At 53.1% G+C, this 16,994-nt stretch overlaps 1 protein-coding gene across 9 annotated transcripts in view; it reads left to right on the top strand.

Moving 5' to 3' along the window:
- FGFR1 (fibroblast growth factor receptor 1) overlaps nucleotides 1-16,994 on the top strand; it is a 50,934-nt gene that overhangs the window by 24,999 nt on the left and 8,941 nt on the right. For 3 of the 9 annotated variants that reach the window (XM_040242955.1, XM_040242953.1, XM_040242952.1), the window contains exons 3-7: nucleotides 10,269-10,535; nucleotides 11,897-11,986; nucleotides 12,234-12,406; nucleotides 14,112-14,235; nucleotides 15,211-15,401. In XM_040242955.1, coding sequence (XP_040098889.1) covers nucleotides 10,269-10,535; nucleotides 11,897-11,986; nucleotides 12,234-12,406; nucleotides 14,112-14,235; nucleotides 15,211-15,401 — 845 coding nt within the window. The remainder of the gene's footprint in view (nucleotides 1-10,268; nucleotides 10,536-11,896; nucleotides 11,987-12,233; nucleotides 12,407-14,111; nucleotides 14,236-15,210; nucleotides 15,402-16,994) is intronic. The other 6 variants (XM_040242957.1, XM_040242954.1, XM_040242961.1 and 3 more) reach the window with 3 other exon arrangements.

The raw sequence follows: 16,994 nt of genomic DNA, 5'->3' as shown, positions 1-16,994 counted from the left end.
CACCCCTCTTCAGCTAGTCCAAGACCCCTGCACACACACACACACACACACACACACACACATACACCCCTCCCTCTTCAGCTAGTCCAGCTTTCCCTGACTGCTTGGAGGGAAGGTGTTCTGTGTTGTCACAGTTGGTACTTTGGCTTTGAGTTTAGGATGTGATTGTATTTAATAAGAGCAGGAGAAGTTCCCCACCCAAGTGTGCTGATCCCTACACAAGTCCCCTTCCTGGGCGTGTGGTTCTTTAGGGGACGTTTTCCATGAATGAGCAAGGCTCTCCGGCTTCTTTTCCCAAGATGGAACCCACCGAATATGGCTCTAGAAGCTTCCAGGGCCGTGGTGAGGCACAGTCTTAATGCTGCCCAAACAATTGATTTAACAACCGATCTAGCATGTGTTGTGTTAATTGCTCAAATGAGTGAGTGAGTGAAGTTGCTCAGTCATATCCGACTCTTTGCAACCCCATGGATTGTAGCCCACCAGGCTTCTCTGTCCGTGGGATTTTCCAGGCAAGAGTACTGGAGTGGGTTGCCATTGCCTTCTCCAGAGAATTTTCCCGACCTAGGGATCGAGCCATCAGGGAAGATGTTAATTGCTCAGTTGTGTCCAACTCTTTGCAACACCGTGGACTGTAGCCCGCCAGGCTCCTCTGTCCTTGGATTTCTCCACGCAGGAATACTCGAGTGGGTTGCTGTTCCCTTCTCCAGGGGATTTTCCCGATCCAGGGATTGACCTTGGGTCTGCTGCACTGCCCCATCAAAATGCCAGATTCAAAAGATTTTGCAGGGGATAGTTTAGAGACAAGAGCATGAACTCTGCAAAACCACAGGCCTGGCTGGGCCAGCCCCCTTCATTTTGTTATCTTCACGGAGGCCGGCTCCTTCCACATACAAGTTTGCTCAGGAAATGTTAATTTACCCTAAACTGTGTCCAAGGGGGGCAGTTGTCACACAGGAGTTTCTGTCTCCACCGCCAGCTGTGTTGTTGGCTTTCTTCCCTGAATCTGCCAAGGCTGATTCCTCTGGTGCCAAATGTGAGCCGGTGACAAACTTCTAGGAACCGGGAGCTGAGAGACCTTTCTTCCCAGTAGCTGCAGACCAACCTTTGCTCCTGACGCTTCTTCCCGCACAACTTAGGTGAACTTGCCCCAGCCCAGGGCAGCTTTCTTCCTGGTAAGGCAGGCGGGAAAGGGTACTGGGCATCCTTTGGAGGAAGTGTTTCTGCCCGGAGTGCTTCTGTAAACACTGGGGCAAGAGGAAGAGGGGAGATTTCTCTTAAAAACTACGCCTGGGCACATTCCTTTGTTAATCACGTAATTACAGCCCTCTCCTCAGCCTGGAAGGGTCCTCCTCCTCGTGGTGGGAGGTATGGGGGTAGGGGGGGAAGGTGGAGAACCCAGTCTCTAGGAGGGAAGAAAATGCATCAGCTAGAAGGCCAGACTCAACTCTGATGCTGGGTTACCCATCGCTGCATCTTTGGGGAAGGTTTGCACAAAATACAAGGATTCGCCTGCCTGCCCTGCAACTTAACCGGGGAGCAAGTTTTGGGGGGTCTTGGAGTGGGTGCCGGGTCTTGGCTGTGGCTTCGGCCAGTGCAGGCGGCTCGGCGCTAAATTACAGTGACGAGATGGGACGACACAAAAGCCCCGAGATCTTTTTTTTTTTTTTTTAATAAAAACAAAACACAACTCCCGGCCCCAAGCCCCTGGGCTGCTGAATGGTGAAGGCTTCCTGTCAGGATTAGCCGGGCCGCCTGGGCATGTGTGCACTGCCTTTCTCCTCAGGAAATACCTTTGGTAAGCCCGGGTGGGGTCCCCATGGCAACGCGAGAGGGGACCCGCTGACTGAGACCATTCAGCTCCCATTGTGGCCGGGCCCCTTTGTCGGGAGCTGTATTGCTGCCCCTCTGGCCCACGCAGCAGTTTGCACCGTTTTGTCAGGCTGAATGTGGAGTTTTTACATTTTAATGGGCTCTTCTGGCAGCGGCCCATTTGCATGTAAAATGCTCCTTCTTACTTCTTTCCCTTTTTCTATTTGAAAAAAAAAAACTCTACACTCCAAATCCCCCCGGGTCGGGGGCCCGGTGACGGCGGCTGGACCAGGGTGTCGGCCCCACTAATTGACTGGTGTCCCCATGTCCCCTCCCGCACACTTCCGTATGCACCCTGTCTCGGGGATGCCGCGCGTCCAGGGGATCATGCATCCGGAGGGCTTCCTCCCTGGACCCCCCACCCTTACACGATGACCGTTTCCCCCAGGATTTTGATGAGAACCCCCTCTGGCCTGGCCTTGCCAGACTAAAGTAAGTTTCCAGTTCCATTTCAAAGCCAAAATAACGTAATAAAAACCTCGACAGAGGGCTCCCGGGGCCCCGCTGGGCTGTTCTGTCTTCCTTTTAAGTTGCTTTCAAAGCCACCCCGAGTTCCTCCCCCACCCACAATTGCCCCCTCATTTATCTCTGGGGAGTTTGTGTCAGGACTGTAAACATTCCTGGACCACCAGTTCCCCACGTTACCAAAGAGCATGGCCCCTCTTCTAATTTTCTCAACCCAGAAACACAGAATCCAAAGGATTTCCTAGGAACCAAGAAGCTCCAATCCTTTGGCCACCTGATACAAAGAGCCAACTCATTGGAAAAGACCCTGATGATGGGAAAGATTGAGGGCAAGAGGAGTAGGGGGCAACAGAGGATGAGATGGTTGGATGGCATCACCGACTCAGTGGACATGAATTTGATTAAACTCCAGGAGATACTGAAGGACTGGCGAGCTGCCGTCCATGGGGTCTCAAAGAGTCGGACAGGACTGAGCAACTGAACAACAAAAAGGGATTTGAACTGTTAAGAGCCATCACACCTGGATTTGTTGGGGGGCTAGCTATTCAAGCCCTATACCCTTTCTTTCCAGAGTGGGCATAGAGATGACACCACACTGACTTCACGGGGTAGATGAGACATACTGATGGATCGGCCCTCAGCCGAGCATTTTGAATGAGGGCACGATAAAGCTGTGAAAATCTGTAAGTCACATTACAAATAAGTTGAGCAACAGAGCTGCAGAAATTTCCAGAGAATGAGTTTTCACGTCTGGGGAAGTGATGGAGAGACAGGAAAGTGTTATTTTAGGAGAAAGCAAAATAAAGGGCAGTGAGGGTATTGGCTTGGCGGGGTGAGGAGACAGGAGAACGTGGGGGGGTGGGCAGGCGGGCAGGACTTGAGAGGCCCCAGGTCCTGGAGGAGGGCATTCAAACCAGGCAACCAGGGGCATGAGGGGATGGGACACAGAGTGCCTGGGCCAGGGCTGGGACAGTCAGGATGTGTGATGGGGGAGGAAGGGGGAGCTGGCCCAGGGGATGGGTGGCCAGCCTCTTTGCCTGACATTCTTGATCTTTTCAGTGGATCAGGCAGGGGTCATCTGAGGTCATCAGATCAGCTATAAGCTGCACTCAAGAGGGACTTGGGGGGGACTTCCCTGGTGGTTCAGTGGTTAAGACTCGTGACTGTTTCATGACTTTGGGAGAAGTCTCTCAACCTCCACTGTCTCATGTTTAACTGAAATAAATGCAAATGAGCACAGACGTGAATAAGCACGCCCTGTAAAGCTTCAGGTGCCGCGCCAAAGGGGGGCGCTACTGTTAGCCCTGGGTCCGCCATGGTCACAGGGCTGCCCCACCCCCACCTCCCAATTTCCTTATCTGCCAAATGTGCGCAGTCGCACCTGCTCTACTCTAAAGGGTAGATGAGCATGACCAGGAAAGTGCATTGTAAGTGAAAAAACACCAAGTTATCAAGTAGTGGTTGTGGAGGTGAAGGGATGAGAAGAGGAGGAGGAGGCTAAAGCAGCCAGCTGCAGAGTCCCGTGGGAGGAAGGTCGGAGACACAGGTGCCATTAGGCGGGACCCAGGGGCCGACCGGAAAGGGTTTCTTTCGCCTTCCGGAGGCAAGGATTGCAAAGACGGTACAAATAGAGACCCTTTGCACTGGTCTCTTTCAAAGGTTCTGGATGCATGTGGATTCTGGAGAGCCAGGCCACCTGGGGGCAAATCCCTGCTCAGCCACTTACTGACTAGGTAGGCTGTCTTGGACACATCCTGAACCTCCCGTGCCTCCGTGTCTCCTCTGTCAAATGAGGATGACGGTTCTCACTTCACGGGGTTGTTGTGAAGCACTTGTACTTGGCATACCATCAGCTTCTGCATTCCCAGGGTAGAGGTAACAATGGTATCAACCTCCTATGGGCTTCCCGGGTACCTCAGTTGGTAAAGAATCTGCCTGCGATGCAGGAGACCCAGCTTCGATGGCAGGGTCAGGAAGATCCCCTGGAGAAGGGCATGGCAACCCACTCCAGCATTCTTGCCTGGAGAATCCCCACGGACAGAGGAGCCTGGCGGGCTCCAGCCCGTGGGGTCACAGAGTCGGACACGACCAAGCAACTAACACATCACTTTTCATGGTTGCTCTGAGGATTCAGGGATACTCTGTGGTAAAAGCATTCACAGGATATGGGGTGTAGATAGTAAGCCTGCTGCCAGTATTGGCTAATATTGGCATTACTGTTTTCAGAGTTGTTTAAGGATCCCAAGATAATATATGAGGAGGCGTGTGGTCAGTTGTAAAGTGCTATGCAAATATGGTGCTGTTCCTTGCTGGGTTCATGCGAAGTTGTGGGGCTCCGAGATGGATAGCTTCCAGACCAAATTGGTTCTTATGGGACCAAGGCTGGTGAAGTGGTATTTTTAAAATACATTTTCAGGTATGTTTGTCCATGTGGCATGAAAGGCCTGCATTCACAGTGACTGCAGAGGAGTGTGTTCCCCGGGACTTCTTCGGTGGTTCTGTTCTATCCACCCACCTTTAAGTTGAAATTATTCGGAGGGGGCTGTTTTCTGCTGTGTCTTCTTTTGTTCCAGGCAGGCCATATGGTCTAGCCTCATCTCTCATCCCCTTCATCCCGAGGCACAGCCTTGCTCGTAAGCACCCCATCTTTTTCTGCTCCCCACAAAGTTTCACTGCCTTCCCCTACCATCATGTTGCCCGGTGCTACGAACATCACCATCTGCTTTGACCACCAGTACTTAAGTTCTGAAACCTTGAAGCCTATGCTGGGTCACCTGTCCTGGGCTCTCATATTCTTCTCCCATTACCTTGTGTTGTATGATAAAGTATTCCATAACAACCAGGTATTTTGTAAATCTTATCACCCTGGTTAGCCCAAGGCTGGAAGAAGGAACTAGCAACCCACTCCAGTACTCTTGCCTGGAAAATCCCACTCCAGTGTTCTTGCCTGGAGAATCCCAGGGACGGGGGAGCCTGGTGGGCTGCCGTCTGTGGGGTCGCACAGAGTCGGACATGACTGAAGCAACTTAGCAGCAGCAGCCCAAGGCTGACCAGCTCTTTCACTCCTTATTTTAATCCATGACCTCTCTTTGCACAGCAACAAGGGCTCACAGAGACAACCCACTGATGGCCATTCTGGAGAAAGTCCCTGTCCTCTCGGATTTGGGGAAAACTGGGGTCTCATCTTCCAATGACCACGTTTGTACGGATTTGAGCCTCTTCGTGGTCACTGCCCACCCTACATGGTGCCCAGGGCTGGCAGAAGACTCGAAGTTTAGAATCAAGAACTTGGAACTGAACAGATGAACCCAGAACAGAGCTGCCTGCTCGGTGACAGTGGCAGATTTCTGGCCAACTGCTATATCCTGCTGGCTCGTTGGCAATTACGGAGCTCTGGTGTTTTGGAGGAAAGTAGGGAGGGAGAGGGACTCCATAGGGCCCCGCTAACATTAATCACATTCCTAGACTTGAGAAGTACCACCTCTCACCTCTCTGTTTTTCTAGCTGCTTCCTTGAGGATTACTAAAACGTTTGGGTCCCTATCTGTTTCTAGTTCCCCTTGGAGGGTGGAGAGGTTCCATTAGAGAAGCAGATGGGACTGGTGATTGCTGTCTGAACCCCCGTCCCTCCCACTAATAGTGTCTTGGGTCCAGCCAGCACAGCCTTCCATGGTCCACCTGCTGTCTGCACTGTCTTAGAAGTTGCCCCGCGACCAGAGTCCTCCTCAGCCCCAGATTCAGGCAGCTAAGCAGGAGCCTTCATTCCTTCCTGTCTTCCTAAGAGATGGCCAGGACACCCTTGATCCTCTAAGGGTGTGCAAGTCCAGTCCAACCCTAACCTTAACCTTCTTGCTCGCAGTGACGATCATAGTGGCTCTGAGGTGGGTGTGGAAGCAGGATGCACCGTTTTCCTCCGGGGCACCCCAAGCACCCTGCACCCAGAGCCTGTTGGAGTGAAACTCATGCCAAGTGCTTTCCGCCTCAGGCCAGGTCCCCATGGAATACAGATACCTAGTGTCCTCCAGCCTCCATTGCCCACCTCATCTCTCAGGAAACAGGACACACAAAGCGAGTGTGTGGGTTTGCAGTCTCCCCCGCAGCCTCTCCACTCCAATTCATCAAGTGCTGGAATGTCTTTTCAAGTCGCTGCCCAATAAACTGCTTTCTCTTCTTCGTCAGTCATGGCCAGCCCAATAAAGGTGTCAGCTCCTTTCTTGCTTCCTGATGCCTAACGACATGAAGAGCCCTGGATTGTGGGTCCTGGTCAGAGAAAGGCCAGCTCAGTGGAGACGGAGCCACAGATGCAAGGGCCTTTCCAACGGGGACATAAATGGGGGACCCTGCAAAGACCGCAGGAGAATGGAGAGTAATGACTTGGTTGTTGCAGGCGGCCAGTGAGCGGGGATGCCCGCATCAGTTGCCTTACAGATGACGCTCCAAGGTCAGGGCTGCTACTCCAGGTGGTGGCACAGAGGGGCAGGGCCCAGTAAGCCAGCAGATGGTCAGTTACCTTTCCATTACCTCCTCGAAGAAAGTGGCATTTACCTGTAAATGGAGGCTTTGACACACATCCAAGAGCACTATTAGCCGTGAAAAAAGTCCACCATAAACCAAGAGCCGTAGGTTTTGGTTTAAATTGAGAAGAATGTTTTCAGTTCCTCTAAAATTTAGTCTTTACCAGATGCTAACTTCAAGACCTACTGAGTATTTTTCTGTGTTTCTGACATTGTTAGGCACTGTGGGAAAACTATAATAGACCATTCTGTTGGTCTGAGTTGCTTTCTGTTTCTTAGGCAAGGCATGGACACTTTTGACAATTAGGAAAAAACACGCCCAAATGTCCATCAGTCGACAAATAGATTCATATAATGTGGTATACTCACAAAAACTATTATTTGGCCACTAAAAGGAATAAAGTACATGAGACAACATGAAAAGAACCTTGAAAACATACTAAAAGAAAGGAGGACACACACAAAAGACTATATTGCACAAGTCCATTGATACGAACTACCTAATATAGGCAAATCTATAGAGACAAAGCAGAAAATGGTTGCCTAGGCTGGTGGAGGGGGAGGGGATAGTCAGTGACTGCTAATGGGTATGGGGTTTCTTTTGGGGGTGATACAAATGTTCTAAAGGTAGATTGTGGTGATAGTTGCATTCTGTGACTATACTAAAAAGTATTGAATGATACACTATAAATGGGTGAATTTTATGATATATGAGTTATATCTCAATAAAGATGTTTGAAAAAGCAACAGTGCAAGATGGCGTGGAATTAAATGCAAATTTGTGCTAATCAGATGGTAACTGTTTTTACAGCAAAGGAGGGTGGGCGTCTTGGATTGTGCACTTTGAGTAGGTGGGTAGGAGAGTTCTAGAGAGATGCCCGACAGCCTTGAGCAGAAGTCAGTTTTGTTGTGGCTGCAGAATACGGTTAGTGCAGAAAACAGCCAGACTTGGCATGGAAGGTGGGGAGAAGACGGTCGCATGGGGAGGAGGGGACAGACTGAGAGGAGCCCTGAAGGCAAAGCAGGGGTTGGAGTTCACCCTCTACACAGCCTTCGATATCGATCAGGAGAATGAACGGGCTAGCACACCGTGGCCTGGAGCATCGGGCTGAGCTTGACCTCCAGGGACTGGGACAAGAAAGCTGGCTCTTGAGGCTTTATATAGATCATGCAGAAGACTTCTGTGTGCATGTCCTGGCCAGGAAGAGCAGGGAGTTTCAGATCCAAGTGGAATCAGCCCGAGCTGGTCCCAGCAGAGCCAAGTCTCCCTTTGTTGCTTTCTTCTGGGGCAACGCCCGTGTTCTCCCTGCTACCTTTTTGTTTCTGGGACCTGTCAGAGGCTAAGAATTTGAGTTTACTGGAGTTTACTGTTTGACCAACGGCTGGTACAGATCATGAGCTGCAAAATATTTAATCAGTGAGGTCATTGCAGGAAAACGAGATTTGATCCATAGGAGTGTCTTCTGTTTCCCTAAGGGTCAAGTCTGAATGGCTTTTCTTCTGCCTCCTCTTGGCAAAACCACAAACCATTAAAAATGGAAAGAATAACTTTTTTTTCCCCAAGACCCACAAAAGCTTATTTTTAATCAATGTGTGGTCTGCTCACCTTTGTGGTGTGCCTCTTGACCTGATTCACAAAAATAAATGAGTGCGGGCCTAGTGGTTTGTTTCCAAACCCTTTTAAACCAGCACCTCCTTTTTGATGACTCAGTATTTACCTAGGATTTAAGACAGAGCCCTTGGGTCGAGGGGCACCCGGCCTGCAGCCATGGCCTCTGAGCCTCGTCCGAGGCCCCCCCAAAAAGCTACTGTTAGTCCCTGGTGCCCAGGACACATTTCATCGGTGAGAAAACCTGCTGGGGACTTCAAAAAGAGTGGGTTAAAATGAGATGGTGAAGGAGAAGCGGAGTTTGGAAGGGAAGACAACAGAGAGACGGTGCATCGTCAGATTATCCAGCAAGCCTTTGTTGGCAGCTCTTGTGGGCCAGGGCTTTCCTGGGTGATGGGGTTTAAAGGTAAATGTGACATGTTCCCACTCTGGCAACCTTATCAAGAAAGGGGCCTTTCCTCCAGGGTGACAAGTGTGAGGGGAGGGCCCCTGACCCAGACTGGGGTCAGAAAGGCCTCTGGGGCAGTTTCCAGCCAGGCTGAGAACCAGAGGGTGGGTGGAGAGCCAGGCAGAGACCCCAGGGTGGCGGGGCCAGGTGCCTTTCAGAGCCTCCCGGGACCTGCAAGGGGGCTGCCAGCAAGCCTCTGATGGTGAACCGGGGGTAAGAAAGAAAGAAGGCTGCAGAAGGCAGTAGAAACCAGACAGGTGGTGGATGTGAGCTACCTCAGGTGTGTTGTTCTGGTGGAGGCCGGGCAGAGGGCAGAAGATGCCAGGGGCAGGCATGCAAGTGCTGAGAGGGATGGGGAAATGCGTTTCTCCACGTTAGTGTGGACGGGTGTGCTTCGGAGAAGACGGATACGCCTGAGGCTGGCCTTGTCCTGTGTCCGGCCTCAGGCCTTCCTGTTGGTGCAAGTTCGGCTTTGATTGTCGAGAGGGGTGGGCGTGTGGACCCTCGGGCTCAGGGTGGGGTGGGAGAGCAGTGAGGGGGAGTGGGGGTGTGTGCCTCTGTGTCAGAGGAGGGCAGCGGAGAGGACGTTGGGGGCTCGAGAGGGGGAGTCCTGCAGTGGGGTGAGGAGAAAGGAGCTTTGTGTGGAGCGGCTTTTGCTGCCAGGGCAAGTGTGGGTTTTGTGGCAGCTGCCGGCCTCCGTTCCTAATATAGTCAAAAGCTCCGAATCCTCTGGCCCAACACCTGTTAGCCAGAGGCTCCCCTGAGCTGACCTCTCCTTGGGCCGTCTCTCCTGCGTAACACCCTGTGCATCGGACTCCTTGCGGGGCTCAGAGCCCCCCCCCCAGTACTGATCACTTGAATCTAGAACCCTGCCCATGACACGCTGCCCCCCACATGGAGGGCTGCTGCATTTTGGTGGGGGCTTGTTCCTGGGGAGAGGGGTGAGGCTGCCCCATGCGAAAGCGAACAGTGTGTTCCCCTGGGAAGTGGCTGCTCTTGGTAAAGAGCTGCGTGTGCGGGGAGGGGATGTTCTTAGACACACAGGGGTCCCGGGGAGGCCAGAGCTGCCCTCCTCACCAAAAGATGGAGGGAAACCCACTCTGAACCGCTTAATGCTGCTGCAGCTGCTTCCTAACTTCGCCTCTGTCTTCCTTTACCCTCTGGAGGAGTGGGGTGGATAGGAAGCATTGGGGGTGCTCAGGGAGCCAGCTGTCCCCCCGACTGACCCGCCACCCCAGCTCCGTGCCCCGCCCCCCGGGGATGCTGCAGCTCTGTGCGGCCAGCATAATGCCTTTGTCTTCCCCATCCCTCCCGCCCCCTCGCTCCCTCTGCCCTCTTCCTGGTCCCTGCGGCGGCTGCAGCCCAGCCCTGGGGAGCCCCCGTGGAAGTGGAGTCCCTCCTGGTCCACCCCGGTGACCTGCTGCAGCTCCGCTGTCGGCTGCGGGACGATGTTCAGAGCATCAACTGGCTGCGGGACGGGGTGCAGCTGGCGGACAGCAACCGCACGCGCATCACCGGGGCGGAGGTGGAGGTTCGGGGCTCCGTGCCCGCCGACTCAGGCCTCTACGCCTGCGTGACCAGCAGCCCCTCCGGCAGTGACACCACCTACTTCTCCGTCAACGTCTCAGGTGGGTAGCCAAGTCCACCTTCTGCCTCTCCCCGCCCCTGCCTCCCTCTCTGCTGGTCTCAGGGGGAGGCCGGCCTCTTCCTCTGCCGTCATCCGCACCCTCCCCTCTGCTGCAGAAGCTGCCACCCACTAACATTGCTCCCGCCCGCTGCGCGGCTTAGCTCTCAGGGGGTGACTCGGGGTGCCGGCCTCGGGTCAGAGAGCGGAGGACTGCCTGGACCCACCTCGGGGGTGCTCGCTGATACTCCCCGGGTGGCGGGGGGCAGTGAGACATGGTGGTTTCTCCAGCACAGCCTGCCCAGGTCATTGGGGTGCCCCAGGGCTCAGGCTGCTTCCAAACTCTTGTTCCCTGGCCGTTTGGACTTGGTGCTGGGCTTAGTCATCAGCACCCCCAGATTCGTGGTGAGGTCCCTGTGGGATAGTGGATGACCCAGTTGCACCGCCGTAGTCACGGCTTGATGGGAGACACGTGTTCTCTAGCTTCCAGACCTGTGTTACGGCAGCCAGGGAACCCTAGAGCTCTGTGATTTTGGGGACCTGCCATTGTAGGATGTGACTTTTACAAAACCTTAGGACTGAACTGAGTAGAGCTGGAATTCTCTTTACACCACTTGTGCATCTCAGGCTGCGAGCCCCGCCTCTCCCCCGCCTGCCAAACATCCTCTAGAACACCCCCTCCCCAGCAGAGGGACGTGCCTCCTTTACTTCCCTCCAGATGCCCCCAAAACACTAGAAAGGACTGAGGAAAGATCTGTCACGAACCCTGATGGGTGACCACACGCTCAAAGGGGTGGATACTTGTTGGGGGCAGGCATTGGCAGCTGCCCACTGTGTCGCGGGTTCCTGTCCACTGTGGTTGAGAAGCGCAGTTCCCCGACCTCAGCGGACATGTGCTAGAAACGTTGCAACTCCAGAGAGTTCAGCCCAGGGCTTCAGAAATGGCTTCTGGCCGCAGTGCCTCGATCTGTCTGGGTTTCCAAAGGAGGGTTCGGGTGCCCTGGCTGCTGGTTCTGAGATGCGGCGTGAGCCTCTGAGTGCAGGGTGGAGTTAGGTTAAAGAGAACCCCACCTGTCCGTGATGGAGCTGCCCGGGGCAAAGGCTTCGGGGCAGGGAAGAGCAGTGTGTTGGGGTCGGCAGAGGAGGGGGACAGGCACAGGGCATGCAGTTCTTACATAAACCGTGTCTGTCCCGCAGAGGGACGGACACTGAGGGAGGCGGGGCCCGGGGGGGCACTGTGGGGAGCGGTCGCCGCGGTCGCCTGTTACTGGACTGGCCCTCGTGCTCCCCGGGTGGCTGTGGACTGGATGCAAGCCGCAGCCTCTTTTCCTGGGGGAGGGACCTCAGCGCTCCCTCTTGCCCTAGATGCGCTCCCCTCGTCGGAGGACGACGATGACGACGATGACTCCTCTTCCGAGGAGAAGGAAACAGATAACACCAAACCAAACCGTATGCGTGAGACACTGTTTCCTTCCTTTCTGGCCTCCGGGCCCGGGGGTTGGGTTGGAACAGAAAAGGGGAAGCTTGGGCAAAGGACTGGAAAAGGGAGGGGTAGCGGGGCACATGGGGTCACGACGCTTGGCCCGGGGACCTCCCCTCCAGGGTCCAGACCAGTGCGGGCATCGTTCACAGGTGGCGACCAGGTGGGTGGGGCCTCCCCGAGACTGACCAGGCCCTGTCTGTCTCTGCTCTCCCTGGGCAGCCGTGGCTCCGTACTGGACGTCACCAGAAAAGATGGAAAAGAAACTGCATGCAGTGCCAGCTGCCAAGACAGTGAAGTTCAAATGCCCTTCCAGTGGGACCCCGAACCCCACGCTGCGCTGGCTGAAAAACGGCAAAGAATTCAAGCCTGACCACAGGATCGGAGGCTACAAGGTACCTGGGTTTTTATGAAAGCTGGAGTAAGGCGGGCAGGAGACGCTGCTTAGAAAATCCTTACTTATATGCCTTTAATTGTTTTAAATAAAATTTTCAAATACTAAAAAAGCAAATAAACTTAAATCTTTTTAGTCTTTTTTTCCTACATATGTGATTTTTACAAGGTCGATCACATTGTCTATCTAATTTCTTGCCAGTTGTTAATGTTATGAGTCTTTTGCCATGTATTTGAAAGATACTTTTTAATGGCTTTATAATATCCCAGTATTAATTGTCCCATAATTTAATGAACTATTTTGTGATACTAGTTATTTTCCAGTTTTGCACTGCTGTAAATAATGTTATGGTGAATATCTTTGTAGTTAAGTCTATGTCAGTATTTTAAAAGATTTCTCTTTAGGGACAGATTGCTGGAAGTTACTAGAGCAAAGTATAAGCATTTTTAAGCTCTCGATGCATGTTACCCAATTCCTTTTTTTTCCCCCAATAAAATTAGGTAATTTTATTCATTTGTTCACTTATTCATTTTTTACACCAACATTTCTTGGATACATGTCTCTCCAGAAAATGTATTAGGCAGTAGAGTTCAAAGTGCAATGGAAAGACATAAAATTTTACTGTGACATTTGCTCTAATGGAAGATGATGTAATGAGTAGGGGGTGTGATTTTTTTTTTCATTTTATTTTATTGTGGTAACAGTTACTTTCTTAAAAGGGAAAATGAATTCGCCCTCCCATAGCAGAGTATGAGAATGATAAACTGGCTATACTTTTGCCAACAAATTTGACAGGTGAGAGTATCATATTGTTTCTCTGTGGGCTATTTTGCTTAGGAACAAACTTAGAATTTTCATGTGTTCCTAAGTGGTTTCCATTTCTTGTTGTGGAAATTGTTCAAGTCCTTTGCCCATTTATAATTCTAGGAAGAACATCTTCATCTAACCCTCCTTTAAACCCTGTGATCATTCTCACCATCCCTGTTTCTCTCCCATCTCACCTAGCTGCTCTTTTCTCATTAATCTTGCATAAGAAAAGTAGAGGAGGGGCTTCCCTGGCGGTCCAGTGCCTAAGACTCCTTGTTTCCAAAGCAGGGGTCCTGGCTCTGTCCCTGATCAGGGAACGTGATCCCACATGCCACAACCAAGACCTGGCGTAACCAAAATACATAGATGTTAAAAAGGAGAAGCAGAGGAAATCAGAAAAACAAACTGTTTATAAAGTAACTCAGCCGGCACTTGCTGTGTGCAGCACCCTGTGCTCTGGGTCTTATGAGGCAGCGTCCTGCCCAACAGAGTCCACCTAGTGGGAGCGCTGCACCAGTGAGGCCCAGAGGGGTGAGAGGACAGGACGTGGACTGTGAAACGAGACATCAAGGGTGGACACGGCTAGACTCTCAGCGGGACACTGCTCTGGCACAAGAGCAGCGTAGACAGGGGTGCAGTGTTGGGAAAGCTCCCAGTGTATCTGGGAGGGCTCCAAAGGCACGTTTGTCCAGATTGCAGGTGGCCTTGGCCGTGGCGGGCAGACTTTCCGAGTCCTCACACCCCTCTGCCTGATGCCTTCTTGCAGTGTGAGTGCGCTGGGATGATGGTCCCCAGCTCCCTGTGCAGCCGGGCTGAGTGCTCTGATTGGAGGGTGCGTGGCTTCTGCCCACCTTTCCCTCCACACCCGCAATGGGGCCCTTTGGCATGTTTCCCCTCAGGTCCGTTATGCCACCTGGAGCATCATTATGGACTCCGTGGTGCCTTCGGATAAGGGCAACTACACCTGCATCGTGGAGAACGAATACGGCAGCATCAACCATACCTACCAGCTTGATGTCGTGGGTAAGAGGGTGGCGACAGGAGGAGGAGTTTGGTGGAAGGAGCAGGGATGTGGAGAACACAGCCTGGGAGCCAGGTTCACTTAGGGGTGGAGTCAGGATGCTGTGGCATTTATTAGCTCCATCACCTTCCTTTTTCACACCTCCCTTTTCTCATCTGTCAGTTGAGTTGGGAGGATCAGTGGTACCACAGGTTCATTGTAAAGCGAAAGGTGCTGTTGAGTCTCTCCTGCAGGAGGTGACTGGCATAGTGGTGGTTAATCTAGCTTAATAGTAGCTACCACTCCACAGATGCAAGTGGTCTGCCGGGTACAGTAAATACACCACAGGCAATTCTTCTAGCACCCTGCAAGGCAGGCACTGTTGTTCCCATTGTATAGAGGAACACACTGAGGCTCAGAGAGGTCAGTCCACGCAGACTCCAGGCACTGGACGAGACACTAGGAAGAACGCCGTGCCTCTTGGTGCTGTGGTGCAGCCTCTGCCTTCCAGAGGCTCTGAATCTCATTCTCTGGCGACCTTAAGGTAAAGAGTTTCACAGCCAGGGTTCTGCCTTGGCTTTAAGGATATGGTATGCAGAGAAGCTTCTGGGGAATTCCCTGGAGGGTCAGTGGTTAGGACTCAGTACTTTCCCTGCCATGGCTCGGTTCAGTCCCTTGTTGGGGAACTAAGATCCTATGAGCCATGCAGTGCAACAAAAATAATAATAATAATAATACAAGCTTGTGATCTAGGAGGTCCGGGGTAGGATCTGAGGGTCAGTGTTTCTAACAGGCTGGTGAAGCTGGCGCTGCAGTACCCAGACCACACTTTGAACAGCAAGAGTCTGAGTGGCTGTGGGTTTAGTTACGGGCAGGTAGGCTGGGCTGAGGTCCGGGAATGCGTTTCTGTGCTGGTCCTTGGGATGCTCTGTCAGCATTCCAGCCAGGAGCGGCCATGGCAGGGCCTGACGACCCTCTCCCGTCCCGTGCCCCCCCAGAGCGGTCCCCTCACCGGCCCATCCTGCAGGCGGGCTTGCCAGCCAACAAGACGGTGGCCCTGGGCAGCAACGTGGAGTTCATGTGCAAGGTGTACAGTGACCCGCAGCCCCACATCCAGTGGCTGAAGCACATCGAGGTGAACGGGAGTAAGATTGGGCCGGACAACCTGCCTTATGTCCAGATCTTGAAGGTAATCCTGGCTCCGGTCTCCGTGGGCTGGACTCGGGGAAGGAGGCCTGTATCTCCTGGGGCCCAGGTGGCTGGGGTCCGGCTCAGTCCCTGTGATCGGGTCCCGGTCCTTCTGCTGGGTCCAAGCTCCATCTTATGTGGGGCCCTGGCCACTTTCCGAAGGACCAGTGGCAGGTCATGAGTGAAGGCTCGTAGGATGCTGAGGGCTGGGGATGAGCACTGCTGGCTTCTAAAGAGCTTGGACGGTGACCGTACCCAGGCTTTCGGGTCAGCTTCTCTGGGAAGGCATTGGCACTCTGCTCTCTCACTGCCCACCACCACAGCCTTCCCAGCAAGTGTCTCCCAGTCTCTGCCCTGCTTCCTGAGTCACATCCTTTCTGGCACGTGGGCTGATGCCAGGCATGGTTTAGCTTAGGTAGGGCTGGAAAAGCCAAGGCCATGGGTCAGTCCTCAGCAGTTTCAGGAGTAATGGCACTTTCTTTTTTTCCTCCCACTCCCAGACTTCGAATGTCCCTGAATGCTCCATTAATCCAGGGAAGCTAATTGCCTAATTCTCCAGTGGATCTTGCAACAGGAAGTAACCAGAAGCTGGGAACCTGCTTTCCCTCCTGGTCCCAGCCTTAGACCTCCTCCTCCCTGGCTTGGCTGTTCCAAAGATTTCCCAGCCAGCCACCACGCTCCTCACCTTGGGCACTGAAACTGCCATGTAGGAAGTGGGCCGGGGGCCTTGGACCTTGGCTGCTGTCTCCATTGGCAATCTCTGCCCTCTTCCTGGAGGAAGGGGTTTAACACAAATGAGACATTTGCTTGGGGCAATGATTTTTTAAAGTCCACTTTTTTATCCTGCTAATGAGGGAAAGAGGATAAGTGTCACCTCAGCCTCTTGCCTTAGCTCCTGGGCCCACCTTAACACCGCACGGGAGCAAATACGGCCACATCTCTGTGTTGGCCCAACTGACGGCGTGTCGTTGGTCTGTTCCAGCATTCGGGGATAAATAGCTCGGATGCGGAGGTCCTGACCCTGTTCAATGTGACAGAGGCCCAGAGCGGGGAGTATGTGTGTAAGGTTTCCAATTATATTGGTGAAGCTAACCAGTCTGCGTGGCTCACAGTCACCAGACCTGTGGCAAAAGGTAACGGGGAGCTGGAGGGGCCCCTGTGCTGGGGGTTGATGGAGGCCCCGAGCTGCCAGGGCAGCTGTGGGGAGGCCAGCGCCCCACTCTCCCTGTGAGTCTGCTGTTTCTAGTGCCCGGAGCCATGGAAAAATACCCGGCCTGGGCGGCTGGATTGGTTCGGTTCTGTGTTGGTGTCACCCCTCTGTGCCTTGTGTGTGTTCTTGGCTGCGTGTGGGGTGCGTCCTGGGTGATCCTGGAGACTGAGGGTCCGAGTGATGGAGAGGAGAGAGGACCAGCGTCTGTAGTGGTGTGTGTTGGAGGGGGGGTGTGGGGGGGGGATGTGGGTGTGTGTGTGGAGTGTGTGAGTGTGTGTGTATGGGATGGGGGGGTATGTGTGTGGGAGGGTATTTGTGTGGGTGTGAGTGTGGGGGGTGAGAGTGTGTGTGGGGTGTGTGTGTGTGACTCTGGGGGGTGTGGGT

This window comes from Oryx dammah, unplaced genomic scaffold (genome assembly GCF_014754425.2).
Source record: "Oryx dammah isolate SB20612 unplaced genomic scaffold, SCBI_Odam_1.1 HiC_scaffold_7, whole genome shotgun sequence".
NCBI classification, from domain to species: Eukaryota; Metazoa; Chordata; class Mammalia; order Artiodactyla; family Bovidae; genus Oryx; species Oryx dammah.
The sequence above is the reverse complement of the archived record's forward strand: the minus strand, read 5'-3'. Positions and strand labels throughout refer to the sequence as shown.